This window comes from Oreochromis niloticus, linkage group LG18 (assembly GCF_001858045.2).
Source record: "Oreochromis niloticus isolate F11D_XX linkage group LG18, O_niloticus_UMD_NMBU, whole genome shotgun sequence".
Lineage (NCBI taxonomy): Eukaryota > Metazoa > Chordata > Actinopteri > Cichliformes > Cichlidae > Oreochromis > Oreochromis niloticus.
This window is the reverse complement of record NC_031982.2, coordinates 13,662,847-13,682,370: the sequence shown is the minus strand read 5'-3', so window position 1 is coordinate 13,682,370 and position 19,524 is coordinate 13,662,847. Positions and strand designations below refer to the sequence as shown.

The 19,524-nt window shown below is 38.1% G+C and overlaps 2 protein-coding genes across 2 annotated transcripts in view; both read right to left on the bottom strand.

The window, feature by feature from the left end:
* Nucleotides 1-2,354: 2,354 nt before the first annotated feature.
* Nucleotides 2,355-12,050, bottom strand: LOC109195652 (uncharacterized). The gene is made up of 6 exons (XM_019348015.2): nucleotides 11,862-12,050; nucleotides 11,209-11,269; nucleotides 11,055-11,087; nucleotides 4,492-4,872; nucleotides 3,617-3,699; nucleotides 2,355-3,526 (listed from the first exon to the last, which is right to left on the bottom strand). The coding sequence occupies exons 2-6, from the start codon at nucleotides 11,246-11,248 to the stop codon at nucleotides 3,422-3,424; spliced, it is 642 nt and encodes a 213-aa protein (XP_019203560.1). The 5' UTR covers nucleotides 11,249-11,269; nucleotides 11,862-12,050; the 3' UTR covers nucleotides 2,355-3,421.
* A 3,706-nt stretch (nucleotides 12,051-15,756) lies between these two features.
* LOC100703125 (deleted in malignant brain tumors 1 protein-like) overlaps nucleotides 15,757-19,524 on the bottom strand; it is an 85,671-nt gene continuing 81,903 nt past the window's right edge. The window contains exons 8-10 of the mRNA XM_025900025.1: nucleotides 18,100-18,432; nucleotides 17,307-17,389; nucleotides 15,757-17,216 (exon numbers count right to left, since the gene is read on the bottom strand). Of these exons, the coding sequence (XP_025755810.1) occupies nucleotides 17,112-17,216; nucleotides 17,307-17,389; nucleotides 18,100-18,432 (521 nt within the window). The 3' untranslated portion in view covers nucleotides 15,757-17,111. The remainder of the gene's footprint in view (nucleotides 17,217-17,306; nucleotides 17,390-18,099; nucleotides 18,433-19,524) is intronic.

Below are 19,524 nucleotides of genomic sequence, written 5' to 3'. Positions count from 1 at the left end.
AACACCTGAAATCAAACTCCACTTACCTCCTGTTTAAAATCTCTGCCTCAGATTGTTCTGTCTGCTTATGTGTTAGTGACACTCAGGCTCTTAGTTTCCTCAGTGATTTAAAGTTCATGTTGATGTCGTTCATCCTCAGTGTATCAGTCAGTGTCTCAGTACTATCCAGGGCCTCGTTGCCTGCCTAACATCCTCAATCACTATTGGATACAAATTGGATTCCTTCTTTCACATTATTTTACTTCATTAATGAATCCTTTAAATTTGACCAGTGGTCACATTATGCATTTGACACCATTGGTTTAGACAAACTTGAAAAATACAAAAGGGAGATTGGCCGACTTTAAATCAGGTATGGTTTGACTTCTGTGAGTCGAGTCCTTGTAAACTCTCCACAGTGTCAGTGGTGAGGACAGCTGAGTATTTCATGGCAGTAAGGTAATGAATGCATTTGCATATATTTTTCTTCTTTTTTTTTTCTTTCTTTTTTTGTCAACACTGGTGAAAAGAAATCCAAAGGCTCACAGCAGAATTTGCATCAACAGAGATAAAGAGATACTATGAGGGTAAAGCACATGAAGAGGAAGTTCACATTTCATTCCTCCCTCAGAGGTTTTAACCGCTGACAGTTTGTTCCAGCCTCAGTGATGCTTGTTGGTGACAGCTGAAAAAAACTTCTCTGAAAGCAGTCTTATCAAATGTCTGATCAGATGTTGCAACTCAACCTAAGTACATATTTATGAAAGCAAAGCTCTGCTGGGACAAACTACCAACTTAGTAAGGAACTAACATCTATTTATCATTTAATTTGATATTCATTTTATTTTAGCCACCATAGATTAATTTCTGCAACCATGAAAAATCGTAGTGAACTTTTTATGTTTAACATTGACATCTGGTGGAGGAAGAGTGCATATGTGCTTTGTGAACATATAACTAATACTAACCTTTATCTAGAAAGTAATTACAGTAACATAGTTGAATACATAATGTTTGTTGAAATCATTTTTAAAATTGTGAAACTTTTTTCAACTGTTTATATTTAATGTGGATGTTCAGCATTCATTCACCAACCAAACCTCACTCATGCTGACCTACTTTTTTTTTTTTATCTCATCACAGATTTTGTTGAGTTGAATCAGCAAATACACTGTAACCATTGTATCTGTTACATTTTAACGAGTGTTTGAATCATAAAATGTAAGGGTCACCAAGGGCAGCATAATATTTATGCTGGTTCAACACTTTGACCTGAAGCTTATGGCTGGAAGAACTCTAACTTGCTGTGTATTTGTTCAGGTCTCTGGTTTCATGATCGCAAATGGTTCAAAAGGCAACAACACATCTACGAACACTAAACTTTGTGAGGTAAAAAAAAAAAAAAGCAGTGATGAGCAGTCATAAAGTTAATAAACTTTCTTTATCCAGGTAATAAAAAAAGGATTTAATGTACTAATAGGAAATAAAATTCTCTACCATCCTGTTCTCAGTGTTGATCTTGAACAGCAGGGGGCATACCTTTGCCATTTTACAGCAGTAGCAGTGCAGCAGGAAAAAACAGGAAGTCCAACAAAAGATGTTGTTCAGTGGGAACATGATGTGATAAATTTCACTGATCCTATACTGTGTCAGAATTAATCACCACAATACAGCTACATCTTGGATCAGTGGTGTCTGACATGCTCTCAGAAATCAGTACATTTTCCTTGAATTCTTTCCTTTGCAGATGGTTGTGGAATGAAAACACCACATATGTCCCACCAGGATTTGTGAGCCACAAGGACGGAGTCAAAGACAGGGCTGATATAATCTGTCAGGAGGTTTAATGGTTCCCACTGACCTCCTCCAGCCTGAAGTGATCAGATCCCAAGAAAGTAGAGGGTGTTAAAGGAGTCACTTCTTTTCTTCTACAAACACAATATATGAGGCAAAAACAGTTTGTTCAATCCTAACATGAATGAAAGTCAATATTTGGTATGATGAACTTTGTTGATTAAAACAGCCTGAACTCTCTTAGGCAACTTTCTTCTAATTTCTTTAGCAGTCTTCAGAAATACTTCTCCAGGCTTCTTGGTAAATGATTCAAAGAACAAACAACTCCTTTTACTTCCTTTTGTTCTGTTCTCTTCCAATACATTGTTGCAATATGCCCTAATCTTATAACATCAGTTGCCTCTGATTCTCAATCCAGTTCTTGTGTAATTTGGCAGCCTTTCCTCAATGTTTCCCTTCCTTAAGAAGTGCTTCTTGACAGCTTCCCACTCTCATACTTTGCATGGAAAATAACCCAAATACATGAGCAGAAACAAGCAACAGATTAAACTGAAAACTAGCTTTATTCCAAGTGGCTGAAGGTCTACAAATCAAAGTCCATAAATTCGAAAGGAAAATACCAAGAAGTTCCAGAAGAAGAGGTAATCTGTACTTTTTAAAATGCTGGAGGAGAAACAAAAACAAAGCATAAAAAGTAAACAAACAAGAATTCTAAGTCCTAAAACTCAAACCTCTGAGTCCATGACCCAAGACCACGACAATCTGCCAAATGTGTCTCTCAGGTCCTGTGTCAGGTCTTTATTGGATGTTTTCCTGTTTCTTACTGACATGACTTTCAGAAACTGTTCATCTGCTGTAGTTTCTGACTCCTGCAACATCTTGTCCAGTTTTGTATGGTCACACTGCACACCACGTTTAGATAAGCCAGCTAGAAGCTGTTGCTGGTGATGTCACAGACACAGTTAAGTCACCCCTTGGTCACCCAGCCATAAAAGCCTGATGTAGTATTGTGGTCACCCTGTCATGCAGGCTTGGACATGTAACGCTTTGATATTGATCCAGGTAGAGCAGTGGTGTGTGTGTTATATGTTTAGCTCTGGGTCATAACAATACCACAGGTGTATCTACTAGGAGGCTGAGGGTATTTCTGCCTGTATTTCTCCTTCTCATCACTGTCATACATCCATGCTGCAGCTGTCAGTTAAGTTGCAGTCACAATATTGAAACATCTACCTAGTGCCACATAGTAGGATGATATAAATGCAGGAACTAAATGGCAGATGAATTCAAAGAGTTCAAAAATATCACCAAACATAAAAACATGTTTATGTGCAGATTGACTCACATTCTGTCTGTTAGCCAAAGATACAGTTTAGTGAGAAGTAAAAAATTTAATGTGTGAAAACTTCACTGGCAGAGATGGAGGAAGATGTAAGAAAGTGAGGACTGGAGAGGATGAAGGATTATTTTCAAACTTAAGTCACAGTCATGCTATTAAGAGTTTATACTCAACAATAAAGGCAGGTTAAATAGAGTAGCTGCAGTAATTTGTCAGACATTTAAAACATAAACATAATTAAACAATATTTAAACAACTTTAATACAAATTCCCGGAAAAATTTAGACTTGTGTGTTTTTTTCTATGTTTCTATTCTATTTCTTGGACTGTTTCCTCCTCGGCCTCCACTTCTTCAGATCTGGAAACATCCGTCTCATCGTTCTGCTTTTTGTCTGATTTCTGCTTTTTGATGACCTGCAGAGACGGGACACAATCCATGTTACTGTTCCTACACTTCTCAGCTACTACTCTGTTTCATACATGCTTTTATTTACTCTGATGTACCTTATAGTAGAAATGAAGGGCAATGTTCTCCAAAAGCAGAATCAGTGGCAGGAAAGCATATCTCAGGATTGGAGTCCTTGAATCTGTGGAAAGAGATCAGTCATCATCAGGATATCAATTGTTTCAACTGTTTTAAATGTCTGAAAACAGATTATGAAACAATGGGCTGCCAGTGAATGGCGTGTAAAGGTCTCTCCACCCACAACCTTACTACATCACACTTAGACACTCCAGACACACATGGTTTAGGAAGCCTGGCTATGTCTGACCAGTATGGTGGCCACATTGCATCATTATCAGACTGAACAGCAGCCACTGATGAACTATGGGCTCAAATTGTGGTCATAAATATTTTGTACTTTTAAATCAAATGCTCCATAAAGCACAACAGCCAAACCCATCTGTTCTCTCATTGGATTGTTAAATTTGTGACTGACATGACATTGACCAATCAGCTCAAAGGAAGAAAAATCAGGTCAAAATTTGTACTTGTAAGTTGAAATCCACACGCAGCCAGGGAACCTGAGCGCAGAGTTTTACACTTAGTTTTTTGCTTTGTATCTGTAACCAACCTTAACAAAAAAAATTGTTACTCGTGTAAATATTCTTTACAAACACAAATCTTTTTTACACACACAAAAATTCTCATCATCATCATCATGCACAAACATAAAACTTTCAGATATTTTGGTTTACAAGGTTACAAATCTGAGTACACAAATACGCATTTGATTTACAAGTACAAAATATTTATGACCACAATTTGAGCCCATAATGAATTACCTACATTTAGATTTGTAAATCTTTGGATAGTCAAACAGTTGTGTAGTCACAGTTATGTTAAGTACAAAGGTTGAGTTCTGTCGTCTACTTACATATCACAGAAACATGAATCCTCCAATATTCAGGAGAAGGGAATGTCCAATATTCAGAAAAAGGGAATGTCCAATTTTCAGGAGAAGTGAATGTTCCTGCTAACAGAGTTATCTCATACACACATCTGTACTCGCCCTCATGTCCAAAGTCAGCTACAGGAAAACTAAAGGAGGCTGAGTTGTTGACAGATGGCTCAGTGTGTTTGGTGTGTGTCATATTGGAGCCATAGAGGATGAGATTGAAAACTCCTCCAGGATAGTTTTCATTATTTGTGCAGGTGAAGACGAAGCTGTAACCCTTGATGATCTCTGCACCTTCATAAACCCTGACCAGTCCTCCATTTGGAGATGTCACAGAGATCCTGGGCTGCTGCAGGTACACTGAGAACAAAAGAAAGAACAAATAAAGAAACTGTAGTAAGTAAACAGGGACCTGGTGCCAGAAAAAAACTCTGTGTCACTGTCTGTGAAGTTTCTCAGTCATCCAGGTCATCGTGGTCTAAGGAGCTTGGGAAGAAAAGCGTCTGGACTTCTTTAAGTTGCTTGAAGATGTTTTCATCTCTCATCTCAGAAGCTTCTTCTGTGTCACTGTTTTAATGTCATATAAAGACACTTTACTTTCAGTGTGCACAGGTGAACACTGAAAATATGTTAAAAGTTTATTTTGCGACCCAGAAAGATTAATAAGAGTAATATTAAAACTAAGTAGCTGCAGCAGTAGTAGCCATTGATGGAAACTTGAATTGGCTGGGCCAAGCTAGGATATGGTTTTTCAATTTTGTTGTCCGGGTGGAAAATCGGGAGAAACTGGGGAGAATGGTGGCTCCGGAAGATTTTCGGGAGGGGCACTGAAATTCAGGATTCTCCCGGAAAAATCTGGAGTGTTGGCATGTATGGCGTAGCATAGCCTGTAACGTTATTATGACGGACACATTTTATGAGTGAACTTGACTTTAAGTGACTTACAGGTTTCTTTGAAAAATACTTTCTTATATCCAGATTCTTCCTTTTTGCTGCCATCCTCCTCTCCTCCTTGCAGGTCCTCGCAGCGCAGGCTTGCCGCTGCTAAAACTAAACAGAGCTCACATTGGCCATATTTGTCACATGAGGTAGGACTCCAGTAGAGAACGTAATTTAACTCTTTCTGCACCGCTGGGTGAATGAGACGTTGACAGATCGTTTTTTTTCTTTCTATCGGGTTTGTTTTTCTTTACTGGAAGAGGTCAAATTATTGGTGGGGACAATTCAATAATCGCTGGATATTGGTGGGGACATGTCCCTTCCGTCCATGCCAAATCTACGCCCTTGATGAAAATGTAAAAGTACACCAGGCATTGTCCCAAAGTCGCAGTTATTAAAGGACACTTCACTGTTTATTTGTAAATAATTAAAATATTTTGTTTTATTTCTTAAAAGACAAATATTATTTTGACTTAAAGTGTCTAAATAATGTGATTGTTTAAGTCTATTTTGACTTTCCATTTTTATTCTGTTTTCGATGGTCTGTATGCTGCTGTTATAGAATGCATTCTATTTCTTTTATAAACACACACACAGCTTTCCAAGAGCCTTGATATCAGTTTGAACTGATATAAAAATCAAAACTCCTATTTTGATTTTTATCCCTTGATACATATGGCCTGGACATTATGTTCAGTCAGATGTAATTATGTTTATGTTCAGCTAAAGCTGCTGACTTCTTGCCTAGGTCAGTCTTGACAATGACATTTTTATTCCGAATGGTATTTACACCAATATAAAAGAATGATCAAATGATATTATTGGATTGTACATGTGTGAATTTGACAGTAGAGACCGATTTTGAAGTGAAAACTTGCATAAACACACAGCACACAAATAATTATATTAGACAAAGACATGAAGACCTAAATGTGTGATTATCTGCAAATGGAGAAAACATCTGTCACTTTTGTCCAGATACATCCTTTACATTATGTTTGACTATGTTTTACTATGAACCTGAACTGTGTACTGCACTTAATTGTTTTTATTTTTTGTTCTGTTTTGCATGTATGGTTCATTAAAAGCCATTTGGCATATAGCCTTTTTTATTTCTTTGTATAACGAACTATTAAAAGTTGCAAACAATGTCAAGTTTTTTGATCAAGAATTTTGAAAGGGGGGCAACTGTTGTATTTGTTTTGGTCTGTTTGTTGACTGTAGTAAATGTTGGGACAAAGTGTCCTAATTGTTTAAGAGTTGTCACTGTATGATTATATGTAAACCTATTAACCCTTTAAGACCTACCATAGAACCTAGTCCGCCAGAGCTTATCTTCTGTATTTGGCATATATATCTATATTTTTACATGATGTAGTGCCATTTTGGGGAGTATTTCAAGTTGTTATACATCAATACAACCATTATATCCCAGATTTTAATAATATGTATGCATTAAGTCCATAGTAACTACATAAATTGCAACAAAGGTCAGTAAACTACAAAAAAATTGAAAATCATTTTTGTTTTTTTAACACATATTTCTAGTTAGAGAAATTTCAGAGGGATATCCCTCAAAACTGTAAATGCAAAAAGTTGCACAAAATAGTTTCCAACCACAGGAAATTTATTTTGAGTGTCTTCATAGTTTTATTTTTGAGATATGCCAATTTTTATATACTGCAGGAAAAACAAAAATAAATTATATAATGCAAATTTGCAAAAAAACCAGCATGTGCATCAAAATAAACTATTTCCAACAGTGTAATTTGAGTTATAAGCATCCCAGAAACAATACAGAAAGGCATAAACTCAGAAATTTTTTTTTTTTTTTTAAAAACACCAGCATATCTTTGTAAATGCCCTATAGCAGCGGTCCCCAACCTTTTTTGCGCCACGGACTGGTTTATGCCCGACAATATTTTCACGGACCGGCAATAAGGTGTCGCGGATAAATACAACAAAATAAAACTAGTGCTGGTACCGAAAAAAAGAAGATTTATTCATAACACACGTGAAAAGACCCAGGAAAACCGAGTTAACGATAAAAATGATAACAAAATAACGCTGAAAACCGATAAAAACCCTGAAAACCATACATTTCACACCTGAGCCTCAACTCTCGCGGCCCGGTACCAAACGACTCACGGACCGGTACCGGGCCGAGGCCCGGGGGTTGAGGACCGCTGCCCTATAGGAAAAAACTACATCACTTCCAGTTTGGAGCAGGCAACGGCAGACATGCGATAGTTCACGCTGACGTCTATTCCAACATAAGAAGTGCTATGAACAGCAGGTCGGATTGGCAAAGTGTGTTTCTGGAATATTGTGTTTTTGTTGCTTCAAATGCTGTTTATGCAATTTTTGCAAAGCCATATGTGGAAGGAAACTGTGACCTAGGTCAAGCTGAATGCATAAGATGGAAGTACAACTCCTCCAGTTTCATATGCAAAAAAAATTGTTGCGCTAGCTTATGTGGCTGCAATTCTGCCGAGATTTAAAAATAGTTACGCAAAACGGACCGTGCCCGCTCTGACCGGTCATAAAGGGTTAATAATTATGTAATTCAAGCACAACGTTCTTCCAATATCTGTTGCTGAAGTTCCCATAAATGTGTGGCACTTGTAGGTTGCTTTGCTTTCACTCTTCTGTCCAGTTCATCCCAAACCAGCTTGATGGGGTTTAAGTCTGGAGACTGCGCTGGCCACTCCATGTTTCCAAGTTGCTGTAGGATGAACCCCTGACCAACTAGGTGCATACCAGAGGGTATTGGATTGCACTGCAGAATGCTGTGGTAGCCATTTTGGTTCAGGGTGCGTCTCACTCTGCACAAGTCACCGACCCTGGATCCAGCAAAACAGCCCCAGACCGTCACACTTCCTCCTCCATGTTTGGCAGTCAATGCCACACACTGTGGAACCATCCTTTCACCTACTCCACGTGCAAAGATCCTGTGTGATGAACCTAAGATTTCAAATTTTGATTCATCAGTCCATAATACCTTCTTCTAGTCTTCAGTAGTCCAGTGGTGGTGTTTCATGGCCCAGGCAAGCCTCTTTGTCTTACTCTGGCGTCTTAGCAGTGGCTTTCTTGCTGCAACTCATACTGTCAAACCTGTGGCTTGAAATCTTCTTTTCACAGCTGAAATTGAGACTTGCTTACTACAACCACTATTAAGCTGTACTTGAGGCTGTTGTCCTGTGAGCTGCCTATCACTCTCAGAAACTTGCCCTCTGAATCAGTTGTGGCTTTGGGTCTGCCAGACCTCTTCCTCTCAGACTTTGCCCCAGTTTCTGAGCACCTTTTGATGGCGAAGGAAACTGTCCTCACTGACACCTTTTCTTTGCAATTTCTCTGTAGGAAAGACCTTCATTTTTAAGTGTTAGGATGGTCTGTCTCTCTTCTATTGTTAATTGCCTTTTTCTTGCCATTTTTGTAGCCACACACTATTTTCTGCATTACAATAACTGCTCACGAGGGTATGATACCACGGTGTTTTCCAACACTGCGTTCATGCAGACAGAGGGGGTTGTAAGTAATCCAGAAAAGTTGGAACACCTGTGGGGAGCAAGCAAGCAACCTCCAAATCAAGCTATTCATTGGACTTGAACAACTTAAAATACAATAAAAACCTGGAAAAATTGGGTTGTTATGAAGATTTTGACTTTTTTTTTCTACTTTTGTAGTGTATTTCACATCCTCTCATCTCTAGCTATCACAGCCCTGTTTTTATACTCTATACTATATTTGCCTTGTTTGTTATGTCGTGTCTGTTGTTTGGTAATAAGAAAAATGTAATGCTACCAAACTACATTTTAATTTTCATATTTTAATTACTTCAAATGTTTAGAGAGAATAGCACATTTATTTGGCTAAGAATATTTGTCCACATCTAAATCTGTTTGCAAGTCATTTAGCTCATATTTTTGCACCATTACATTGCAGAGTAATGACAACCCTATTCTTTTATCAGCTTTTATCATGAATCATGTTTTAAAAGTGGTGAGAATACATTTTGTTCTACATTTCTGAATTTTTTTTCTTGTGAACCTTTCAAGCAACAGAGCAGTTATTAAATCTGTTTTTACTTTCTTCAACTTATCTAATAGTAGTAGTAAAAAAGTAAAAAAAAACATACTTTTAATAAATCAGAGGAGGATGAAATAATGAAATAATGATAATAAATTATTATACTTTTTCTATGTTCCAAGTTCCCAGTAATTTAGTTTTCTTTTAAAAGCTTAAGGACATTTTTCTTCATAAAATATGAATCCTGATTTGTACTCTTTTTATGATTTTTTTTTTCTATTTCAGTTTTTTTTTTTTTTTTGGTCTCTCTGGTGTGTTTCTTGCTGTATTTGAATTTGCTTATTTATTTATTTATTTATTTATTTATTTATTTATTTATTTATTTATTTATCAATCTTTTAAAAACTGATAAATATTTTAACCTCTTGCAACTAGAATCCCTGTGATATTTTCTATGAGATCAGCGCTTCATGAGATGATAATCTATTCTCGCTTCCACATGGCCTTGTTTTATAATTATTTTTTTATAATGTCTACATTTTCAAAGTCAATTACATCCAATAAATTAATTAATCTAATAACTAATTTGAAATGTATTTTTATTTTATTTCATTTATGTTTATGTATTTATTCTTTTTTTGCTTTGTTATCCTTTTTAATTTAATTATGCATTCAGTACTGTCTTATGTGCTATGCTTTCAATAAAATCAAATTATAAAACATTATTTTATATGAATGAGGTTAATATGTACCATCAAAACAAATGTTAAAATATTCATTGTATGTGATTTTTTTATATATATATTTTTAAACAATAGCAGCAGCAGTCCCCTCAAGCTTTAAAGACTCTACAATAATAGACAGAAACTCTAAGAATCAAATGACCTCCTCTGAGCAAGCACTGGTAACAGTGGGAAGGAAAAGCTTCCTTTTAACAGGAAGAAACCTCCAGCAGAACAAGGCTCAGAGAGGGGCAGCTATCTGCTGGGGGTAAGGCAGGAGAAAGACAGGAAGTGGAAAAGAGACAGAGATTAATAATAACTAAGTGTTAAATGCAGAGTCGTCTATGAACAGGTGAGTAAAGAAGAAATAATCAGTACATTATAGAAAACACTGAGGATACTATATTTTACATTCTTTGCGATTTTTAGGGTTAGATCCTTCTTGGCTAGTTATTGGGTTTGAAGTTTTGCGAGCAGACAGTCTTTAATGGGATGGGATTTGGAAGATGACCGGAGAAGAGAAACTGCAGAGAGGAAGGTAAGAGTGCTATTCTGCTTCTTGTTCCCAACTCCAGACAGTCACACGAAGGAGAGCTGCTCCATATTTAAAACAATTTATTTAATTATTAAAACAAAATAATATAAGAAAGATAAATAAAAACAGAGAATTAATTAATCAAAATTATAAACATAAAGGCAAACAGAAGAGAAAATAATTCATTTAATGTATTTCCATTTGTCAGTCTGGTGTTTTTGGTAACGCCTTCATCCACGCACAGTTTAATTTTAGTATATGAGACTATTTAAAGAAAACTTTTGCATGTGAAACTAAGTTTAAAAAACGTGACTGACCTTCAGCAGCTGAAGATGCAGACAGACAAGAGACTGCAGAAAAGAAATTAGAATTTATTTTCTACAGTTTTCATACAATAAAAAACAGAAAACTTAAACTGGACACAGCATACCAAATTAAGAAACGAATTAAATGATATTAAATTCATCTCACCGATGGCCAAATAGAAGAAGTTTATCTCTTGTGTCCACATGGCTGAGACTCAAAATGTGTTCTGTGTGAAATGAATCATCAGTGACAGAAAAGTTCAATCTACCCAAACGCCTCCTCCTCCATAGTATTTTAAAGTAAAGACATTGTAAAATTGTTATCAATTAACAGTAAAATATAATAATTTTAGATTTAGATTTTAGAACAGCAGCCCTGTGCAGTGTCTAAACAAACACAAAGCAATTCAAAAATAAAGTTTACTTTGGCACCTAAATGAAATGAGAGAAATATGTATGTGCAGCATTAGAGTGAGTTGAATGAAGGATTGTGTTTCAAACTGTGTTCATTTTAAAAGTTACTGACAGGAAGTTGGCTTCATTACTACAAAATTCCTACATAACATCTCCAGCTACAACTTCCAGGAACGTGAACACAAAATACTGATGTGTGTTTATAACCTGTTCTTCTATATCTTGAAATCAGAAATTGTTCAAATTTTTTTTACACAGCAGGTATTTTTCCTAAACTTGTACATGGACGACTTATCTGTACAGTATGTTGTTTCTTAAAGTTTTGTAATATGCATGAGCATGACATACAAAGCTAATATTTGAAGTTTTATGGCAGATGGAATAAAAATGATTTAGTATTCTTACCAGTTCTGTAATCCACAACAGTTAGAAAGCTAAAGTGAAGATTACTTCTTGATAGTTGCAGGTTTCTGCAGACGTCTGAAGGCTGCTGGTATTTGTTCCAGCTGCAGTCTCAAACTGATGTGATGTTGCTGTTAAACCACAGTTACACAGATTAAGAGACATTAAGATCCTCTGATTGATATTTCTGGCACTCTGCTGCAAAATAACCACAGAAACCTCAGTGTGTGATGTAGCTCAGTACATCAAGTATCTTTCCACTCTGAAAACACTTTAATCTGAACCATGCAGACCATGCAGTTTACTTAAATCTTCTTTCTAAACCAAATTCAAACTGTCACACAAACTGCAGTCTCTGAGTTGGAGTCAGAAATGTGATTGTGTCTGTACAAGTTTTTCTTTTTGTATTTTTAAAATAGCAGCACTGGAAGCCCTGAAACATTAATGTCATGGTCCGTCCTGTCCTCCACCACTGACTCGTCTTTTCTATATTTCCCTCTGTCTCTTTCCATGTTGTTTGTCTCGTGCTCAAGCTGTGGCCTTCACATGTTTCCTGCACTCTGCTTTCTAAAACACCTGCAATCAAACTCCACTTACCTCCTGTTTAAAATCTCTGCCTCAGATTGTTCTGTCTGCTTATGTGTTAGTGACACTCAGGCTCTTAGTTACCTCAGTGATTTAAAGTTCATGTTGATGTCGTTCGTCCTCAGTGTATCAGCCAGTGTCTCAGTACTATCCAGGGCCTCATTGCCTGCTGATATTCCTCAATCACTATTGGATACAAAATCTACCTGGATTCCCCCCGTTCACATTATTTTACTCAATTTAATAAATCTTTTACCTGTGGTCACATCCTGCATTTGGCACCACAGACAAAGAGATATACTACGAGGGTAAAGCACATGAAGAGGAAGTCAGCATTTCATACCTGCATCAGAGGTTTTAACCACTGACAGTTTGTTCCAGCCTCAGTGATACTTGTTGGTGACAGCTGAAAAAAAATTCTCTGAAAGCAGACTTATTAAATGTCTGATCAGATGTTGCAACTCAACCTAAGTACATATTTATGAAAGCACAGCTCTGCTGGGACAAACACTGCTTACTGTTTTACACACAGATATTTTTTTTCTTTTACTTAACTACTGTTATGGTTCTGGGTCATTTTGACCCAGCATTTTGAGTTCTTATGTTTTGGTTTAATTTTGTATTTTGGATTGTATTCTGATTCTTGTGCTTTGTTGATTATTACTAGAATTCTATGTTTCAGTTTATTCTGGTTAAGGGTTTAATTCTTAGGTTTTATTCTGGTGCCCTTGTGATTCCTGTAGGTTTAGTTCAGTGTCTAGTCTGCGTCTTTGTGTAGTTGTTTCTTGTTTCCTGTTTTATTGTGAAGGTCCGTGTCTTATGTGAGTGTATTCAGTTTTGCTTCCCTTGTCTCGTTTCGTCAATTACTTCCAGCTGTGTTCCCCACCGCTATGTAATCTCCCGGTGTTCTTCTGTGTGTATTTAAGTCGTGTCTTCTCATGTACTAGTTGCTGGTCTGTCTGTTAATCTCCTGTGAATCTGTGTGTTTACCCTGCTGTCCACCTTCTTATGCTCACCCTCCATCATTTTTGTGTTTGTCTTTAGTAGTTTACTTTTTCCCTGTATAGTTTAGCTTTTGTTCCATTTTGCCATTGTTCACCTCATGCTTTATTCTTACAATAACCTTCCTTCACACCTCCACGAGTGCTTGCACTTGGATCCTCCTTTATTTTCTTCACACGGCTTATCCCATTTGCCGTGACAACTACCAACTTAGCAAGGAACTCATGCTGTGAATATTTCTGTTTGTGAGTTAATTTGATATTTATTTTATTGTATCCACCATAGATTAGAACCAAGGAGTGTTTAAAAAGCGTCACACCCAAATGTGTATCAGAAACAGTGAAACAGGCTGAAACACGTCCATGTCTTTCTGATGCCATGTAATATTAAAAACATACCGTACTTAAATTTGAGTTCTGATGTTAGACAAAGATCAGCCTGTGCTTTCATTAGTTCAGTGACAAATGTACCAGTGACAACTTTAACCTTTCATGAAATATAGATAGTATTTTCATATTGTAACCCTGAAGAATTCAACACAACTCAGGAATCTCACTTTCAGCCTTTTTATTTTGTTCACACTGTTTCTGTGATTAATACTCTATGGTTCGGTACTGTGCAGTGCTTCCAGCTCCAACTCTCTGCTACAGCCGCTACTGAAATAGGGAAGGCATGATTAGAAGATGTTCACCAGCTGCAAAACCCAGCCTTCCCTACCAGTACATCTGAATCCACTGCTCCAGTCCTCCCCTGCGGTCGCGTCACCAAGCTCACCCCGCCACACAGTTACTTACTAAAAAAAAATTCTTGTTGCATTGAGTCATCAAATGTATGTAGGCATTTTATCTGTTACATTTTAACCAGTGTTCTTGAATAAAATGTAAGGGTCACCATGGGTGGAAATGTCACAGTATTGGGTCTGCGATCCAGTATTTGTGTGTTTTTGATTCTGACCTAATATTCTTTGATTATTGTTATTCATGGTTTTGATTATCTTTGTTTCTTATGTCTCTGGTGATCGTAGTTCTCCCTCCCGTAGTATTTATCTTACCCTGTGTTTAGTCTCTGTTCTCATGTCTTCTCTGTGAGTGTCCTGTGTCCCACATCTCATGTCTGGACACCATTGTCTCTATGTTTCCCACTGTTCCCGAGTCAGTCATGTTTCCATATATCAGTGTGTTGCACACTTGGACAAACGACACTTCCAGGCGTGCATGAGTTTAGAATCATTTCTCTTTAATTGTTCATTTGCTCTGCAAATACAAAAACACAAGCACTTTGGTTTAGCGTGGCTGCAGTCTGCAGGCTGTCTGTGCACTAAAACACACAGGACCCCAAAGCTGTCCCATCCAGTGCCTGCGTGAGCGTCACCCATGGGAATCATCACTGACCAAAATATTCCCCTTGTCTCGTGCCATTGCAGACATCACAGGAATAATACGTGTGCTGGTTCAACACTTTGACCTGAAGCTTGTGGCTGGAAGAACTCCAACTCCCTGTGTATTTGTCCAGGTCCCTCCTTTCATGATTGCAAATTGTTAAAAAGCACCAACACATCTTTTCTATTTTGGTTTAAATAAACTGGCTACCAACAAAATATTGTCCTAGACGGTATGGTGGTTCAGTGTTTAGTGGTGTTTCCTCACAGACGGTTCCTGCTTCAAACCATTTATCAACTGATGGATTTCTCTGAGGTGTTTAAATCTTCTCCCTGTTCCTGTGTCTCTTTTACAGCAATGATTACATGTTCCTGTCATAGTTTACATATCACTTTGGTGATAATGTCATTATTTCTGAGTGGATCGTTTTCCACCTACTGAAGCAATATGTGACCCACGGTTCAAAGGTTATTTGATAAACAAGTATACAATTCACATTTTGTTGACAGCAGTCCCCAAATCCTGATATAATGGGTTTAAATTATACATAACGTCATTGAACAATGAAAATGTAAAAGTGCTGACTGAGCTGGTGGCTCGAGCAGTCAGTGTGGATTTAGCATGACATCACTGGAGGTCCTACATCTGGTTCTCAAACAGCTCAGACAGCTGTTGACAAACTTCTCATGTTTACTTTCTTCAAGATTAGGGATGGGAACTGAGGACTGCTTCTTGCAGAGAACTGGTTCCCAGTAGTTCAGTTCCTTGGAAATGTTATCTGCGATTCTGCTTATTGGTTCCATCACAATCAGCTGATCTCAGTTTGTGTGTCATTAGGTAAAAAATAATGGCACAAACACACAGTCTATAAAATATAAGCAAAATTTAAGCATTTTATTTATATTTTATTACACAAAATGACAAGGGCGTGATGTTAAAGTGAAAACGTGACCCAGGACAGAAACAACTGCACTGTGCTGATAACACAACTTTGACTCTTTTGAAGATTCAGCACAGACAGCATGCTAATGCTAAGCTAGCCAAGAACCCAGAGTTATATCTGAATGAATGCCGAGCCAAGCAGGCAGACCCTGAACTTCGACAGGTAGCAAAAGCAGTGACGAGCAATCATAAAGTTAATAAACTTTTTTTCAACCAGGTAGTAAAACAAAAAGTATTTAATGTACTAGGAAATAAAACCACTAATGAAAAGTCTCTACAGTCCTGTTGTCAGTGTTGATCTTGAACAGTAGGGGGCGTAGCTTTGCCATTTTATAGCGGTAGCAGTGAGAGGGCTCAGGGTGCAGCAGGAAAATACAGGAAGTACAACAACAGATGTTGTTCAGTGGGAACATGATGTGAGAAATTTCACTGATCCTATACTGTGTCAGAATTACTCAGCACAATACAGCCACATGTTGGATCAGTGGTGTCTGACATGCTCTCAGAAACCAGTATATTTTCCTTGATTTCTTTCCTTTGCAGATGGTTGTGGAATAAAAACACCACATATATCTCACCAGGATTTGTGAGCCACAAGGAGGAAGTCAAAAAGAGGGCTGATATAATCTGTCAGGAGGTTTAATGGTTCCCACTGACCTCCTCCAGCCTGTAAGTCAGTTGCCTCTGATTCTCAGTCCAGTTCTTGTGTAATTTGTCAGCCTTTCCTCCCTGTTTCTCTTCTTTAACAACTGCTTCATGACAGCTGCCCACTCTCATACTTTGCATCGAAAATAACCAAAATACATGTTAAATATATGTTGAACTCTGGGTTATCACAATACCACAGGAGGGAGCCTGACGGGGTCCCACTGGCCCCTACCTGTCAGTACAGTTGCAGTCACAATACTGAAGCATCTAGCTAGTGCCACATAATAGGATGCTATAAATGTCAGAACTTTTTTTAAGTGACAGATAATTTGAAAGACTTCAAAAATATCACCAAACATAAAAACATGTTTATGTGCAGATTGACACACATTCTGTCTGTTAGCCAAAGATACAGTTTAGTGAGAAGTAACAAACTTAATGTGTGAAAACTTCACTGGCAGAGATGGAGGAAAATGTAAGAAAGTGAGGACTGGAGAGGATGAAGGATTATTTTCAAACTTAAGTCACAGTCATGCTATTAAGAGTTTATACTGGACAGTAAAGGCAGGTTAAATAGAGCCACTGCAGTAATGTGGCTCACATTTAAAAAAACATAATTAAACCACATTTAAACTATTTTAATCTAAATTCCAACAAAAATTTTAAACTTGTGCATTTGTTTCTATATGTTTCGATTCTATTCTATTTCTTGGACTGCTTCCTCCTCGGCCTCCACTTCTTCATCTCTGGAAACATCCGTCTCATCGTTCTCCTTTTTGTCTGATTTCTGCTTTTTGATGACCTGCAGAGACGGGACACAATCCATGTTACTGTTCCTACACTTCTCAGCTACTACTCTGTTTCATACATGCTTTTATTTACTCTGATGTACCTTATAGTAGAAATGAAGGGCAATGTTCTCCAAAAGCAGAATCAGTGGCAGGAAAACACATCTCAGCACTGAAATGATTGAATCTGTGGAAAGAGATCAGTCACCATGAAACAAACATCACTGGTTTTAAAAAACTTAAAACAAATTATGTGAAAAACCTCATAAATCATCCATGTTATGAAACAATGGGCCCCCAGGGAATGGCATGTAAAAGTCTCTCCACCCATAACCTTACTACATCACATTAGACACTCCAGACACACATGGTTTAGGAGGTGTGACTCCATCTCGCCAATATGGTGGCCACATTGCATCATTATCAGACTGAACAGCAGCCACTGATGAAGTACCTACAGATAAGTTTTGGAGTCTTTAGCCCACTGATCAAAGGCCTTTGGGAGTGGGGAACCCCAACTCTCTGTGAATGGTAGTCATGGGCTTTGATCAGTCGTTGTTGATCAATGATCATGACAATTTGCATATTAATAATCAAGGAACTGACCTCCCAGCCCATTGTTCATTCACTGGTGCTAGTTTCAGTCGTTATGCAAATGTACTGTTTGTAAGATTGGGGAAACCTGCAGTCAGCTGAGACTGAAGAAGTCACTTGGATGAGTGATTTAACTTTTCTCCCACTGAAAACGCTACGTCCAGATGAACAGAATAAACTTTTGGGGGATTACTACAGTGATGTTTAACAACATCCATTTCAATATGTGGATATTAATCTAGTGATGTATATGTCACTCGATTACTGCACACAGCAAGTAGAAATGTTTTGCTGTCTGCTTACGTATAATGATAATATGAATCGAGGATGCCTCAGGAGAAGTGAATGTTCTTGCTGACAGAGTTGTCTCATACACACAGCTGTAGCGGCCGTCATGTCCAAAGTCAGCTACAGGGAAACTAAAGGAGGCTGAGTTGTTGACAGATGGCTTTGTGTGTTTGGTGCGTTTCATATTGGAGCCATAGAGGATGAGATTGAAAACTCCTCCAGGATAGTTTTCATTGTTTGTGCAGGTGAAGACGAAGCTGTAACCGCTGATGATCTCTGAACCATCAGGAACCTCAACCAGTCCTCCATCTGGAGATGTCACAGAGATGTTGGGCTGCTGCAGGGACACTGAGAACAAAAGAAAGAACAAATAACAAAGCTATAGTAAGTGAAACAGGAGCCACCTGGTAGCAGAAAAAAACTATACCACAGTTTTAATGTGATGTGAAGACAATTTACTTTTAGTGTGTGTATGTGGCACTGCAGAAAAAAATAGCCCACTAAACACTGGATGTCAGATATATGTGCAGATCATGTCTATCTTGGGTCCTTCGGTCTATGACCAATTCTAGATATCTATACGATGTCCAGACAAGTTAAACAATTTGGGCGTCCAACCGTGACCAAACTTGGACGTCAATATGACATTCAACATTTGAACTTTGGACTGGGTCATTTTTTTGGACGAAATTTACATGTTTAATAAATGTAATATTTTTTAATTTACAAATATTGAGACTGTGGTTGTCAACATTATACATATGAATACAGATTATTAATAAGCGAACATGATTTATTCCCAAGCAGAGAAGCCCAGACCTCCCTCTCCCCAGCCACCTACTCCAGCTTGTCTGGGGGAACACCAAGGCGTTCCCAGGCCAGCCAAGAGATATAATCGCTCCAGCGTGTCCTGGGTCTGCCCCGGGGCCTCCTCCCGATGGGACATGCCCGGAACACCTCACCCAGGAGGCATCCTTGTCAGGGCCCTGCCAGCACAGCCGACAACACGCAATACTATCATGTGGAGGCCTCGCTGGATCCACTGTCCACCTGCCATGTGATGACCCTCCTCCGGGATCCCCCCACCCAAGGGAAATACACCGCTCTCAAGGTGCTGCTGCTGCAGCGCTACTCCCTCCCCAACGCAGAGAGGGAGTAGCTACGATTGCTGGCGATAAGGAAAGGCTCAGGGAGACGTTTTCTGGTCGACTCAGGCTCCCAGAAGTCTCGGAACTCTCGTGTCATCTTTGCATACCTCCACAATGGTATACTATATAATCTTAAAAAAAATTAGCGATTTCCCGGGTACCACCAGAGAGAGCCCAAGTACCATTAGTGGTACGCGTACCACAGTTTGAGAATCACTGTTCTAAAGCAATGATGCTTGCATTGAAAAAGGATTAATTAATTAATTATCAGGTAAACTTGAGACAGTTTTAT

Bases quoted from the DNA above. Each gene is read 5' to 3' on its own strand.
- LOC109195652 (XM_019348015.2), bottom strand. From the start codon at position 11,248: ATGTGGACACAAGAGATAAACTTCTTCTATTTGGCCATCG. The intron at 4,873-11,054 runs GTCAGTCACGTT...TTTTGTTCTCAG, and splicing joins TGCATCTTCAGCTGCTGAAG to TGTACCTGCAGCAGCCCAGG. The intron at 3,700-4,491 runs GTAAGTAGACGA...CTCTTTCCACAG, and splicing joins GATTCATGTTTCTGTGATAT to ATTCAAGGACTCCAATCCTG.